Source organism: Entamoeba nuttalli (genome assembly GCF_000257125.1).
Source record: "Entamoeba nuttalli P19 unplaced genomic scaffold asmbl_3097, whole genome shotgun sequence".
Classification (NCBI taxonomy): Eukaryota; Evosea; order Mastigamoebida; family Endamoebidae; genus Entamoeba; species Entamoeba nuttalli.
Window position 1 is genome coordinate 7,003 of NW_008575831.1, and position 2,601 is coordinate 9,603.

The 2,601-nt window shown below is 21.2% G+C and overlaps 1 protein-coding gene across 1 annotated transcript in view; it reads right to left on the bottom strand.

Moving 5' to 3' along the window:
- Nucleotides 1-322, bottom strand: part of ENU1_054950 (hypothetical protein) — a gene marked incomplete at both ends in the record, with an annotated part of 1,062 nt that extends 740 nt beyond the window's left edge. Inside the window, one exon of the mRNA XM_008857968.1 lies at nt 1-322. This exon is cut by the window's left edge and continues 740 nt beyond it. Within this exon, the coding sequence (XP_008856190.1) occupies nt 1-322 (322 nt within the window).
- Between the last annotated feature and the right edge of the window lie 2,279 nt (nt 323-2,601).

The following is a 2,601-nucleotide window of genomic DNA, read 5'->3' on the forward strand; positions in this document are numbered from 1 at the left end:
AGGAAAGAGTGTTCATTATAACCTCTCGTTGTTTTAGCCATTGTTGTTTATCAGGAAAATATCCTCCATAAATCAATAAATCTCTTTTATTGTTGGGTTTATATTTAAATGGTTTTCCACATTCTCCGTCATAGTTAAAGTGAGTTAAGTCTAACAGTTTGTCTTTATAAGTTGATTTACTTTTTGACTTTACTATTATTTCTTTATTTAATCTAATGCCTTCATTTGATTGACTAGCAAGCATATAAATAATATTTATAACAACAATTAATGAGAAAAGCATCATTCCAATAATATAGAAGACAGACAACCTTGAAGACATAGTTATATTCTTAAAATGCTCTGACTTGAAGATCCTTTTTATACAATAACGAAACGGTTTTGATTTTTTTTCGGAACTCAGCTTCTCTTGAAAACTATTCCCGTGAAGGCACCAACACTTTATTTTTATATCAAATTTACTACCAAATGATTTAAATTATAGAGGTTGGTTGTATCATTTGTTTTCTTTAAACAATTTTGAATATTACTTGAAAAATGGATGTAATAACATGGAAATAAAAAACCATTTATAGAATATATCTTGTTTCAATGGAATATTTTCTTGTTAGGTTCAAAGGTTATTGCATTATCTTTTCATTTATTCTAATCATATCACTATCAGTAAATATTTTAAGATTATATCAGTGTCACTAATAGCGTTATTAGATGTTTTTTATCATTAAAAAGTGTTATTATTGGGTAAAACAACTATATTTGAGTAAAGACAAAGAGAATATTTACAATATTTTTCTTGTTCTATTTTATTAAAAGAAAATGAATGAGAAATGAAGAATGAATATCAGAAACACCACACAAGCATTAATACAATTTCAAATAATGAAATATCAATTATTATTTAATCATGATGATGTATTTACATAATAAATATAATAATTAATAATACAAAGAATGAAGTAAGGTATTATGATTGAATAATATCAAATGAAAATGATATAAATGATAGAGTTATAATAAATGAAATTATAAATAATAATATAAGGAAATATTCATTCATCATAAAATAGAAAAAAAGGAAAGATGAAATTCATTCATATTAAAATAAAAATCCAAGAAGAAGATAAATAGAAGAAATAAACAGAAATAAGAAAGAAATGAAAACAAAAGAAATAAAACAAAAGAAGAGTGATTTATTAACAAAACAAGAAGAAAATTTAACTGATAAATAAAACAAATAAAATACTCATTTTAATGATATATAATGTGAATATCATCAAATAAAAAATGAATAAATGTTAATTTTAATAACATTTGACCATCATATGTTTAATTTTATCATATTGTTTAAACAAAATAATTGGTATTCAAAAGATATGTTTTTGAAAGTAAACACAAAAAGTGATACAAAAAGTTAATATTTGTCTCTATAATAATTATTATTTACAAAAACTTATTACCAAAATTAATAAAGTGGTTTGAATTAATTTGATTTATATTTCTTATTATTGTTTGTATTAAATTAAGTCCACAATTATTGCATCGTGTTATTATAAATTTTTAGAAATTTATGGAATGGATCATTGACTTTTCATTGTATGTTTTGTCATAATGTGAATAAAGGTAAATTCAGTGTCTGATAAAGAAAACACAACTGTTGATTCAATACAATGGAGAATGAGTAATAAGCATAATTTAATTAATTTTTAATATAACAATCTTTCATTGATATTTTTATTTTATCAAAAAATAATATAAGAACTCTTTCTTTAGTGAGTGTAAATGTTCTTTGATAATGTTATATACAAAAATAAAACCAATTAAAAATATTCGATAGTATATACAAGTTGAATAAAGTTAAATATAAGAATGAAAATACATTGAGGTTATTGTGTGATCCAATTATAAAAACTTATTGAAGAGTGAAGAAATTAGAGTTTTCAAATGATTTTAGAAAAAAGACTTAATTTTAATTGCTTAAAAGTTGTTAAGTTTTAAGTAATGTTATGTACACCAATATCTGTAAACAGTATTATTTACTCATACTAAACTAAAACAACCATTCTTTATTTTTATTATGTTGATTGTGTTATTTTAAATTAAACTTAAAATATCATTTTTTAGTTTAAATAATAATTAGTTGCTCATTTAATTTGTTTTTAATCATTTATTTTAATATTATAACGATTTGATAGTTATACTTAAATGCGAGACATTATAAATACAAACAAAAATTAAAATAAATCAAATTATTGTTTCATTATTTCTCTTCAAGTCATGAAATTGTATTTATTAAATTATTTGAATTCTTCTTTGTTTATTGTTATTTATTATGAGTGTTTGGTAAGAAAGTGGTTATTATGTTTGAAGTGGTGTTTATAAATGTGAAAGTAATTTGTTAATGACATTTTTGAGTTGAATATATGTATTTAACACGAAAAGTAGTTGATAATTGAATGATGATAATTAATAAGATTCAATGGAATGTTAATGATATATTTAACATAAAACAATAAAACAAAGAATGATAATATTTAATACACAATAAAATCAAAACAAAAACAAATACAACACAAATGAATCAACAAAGAGTTGAATAAATAT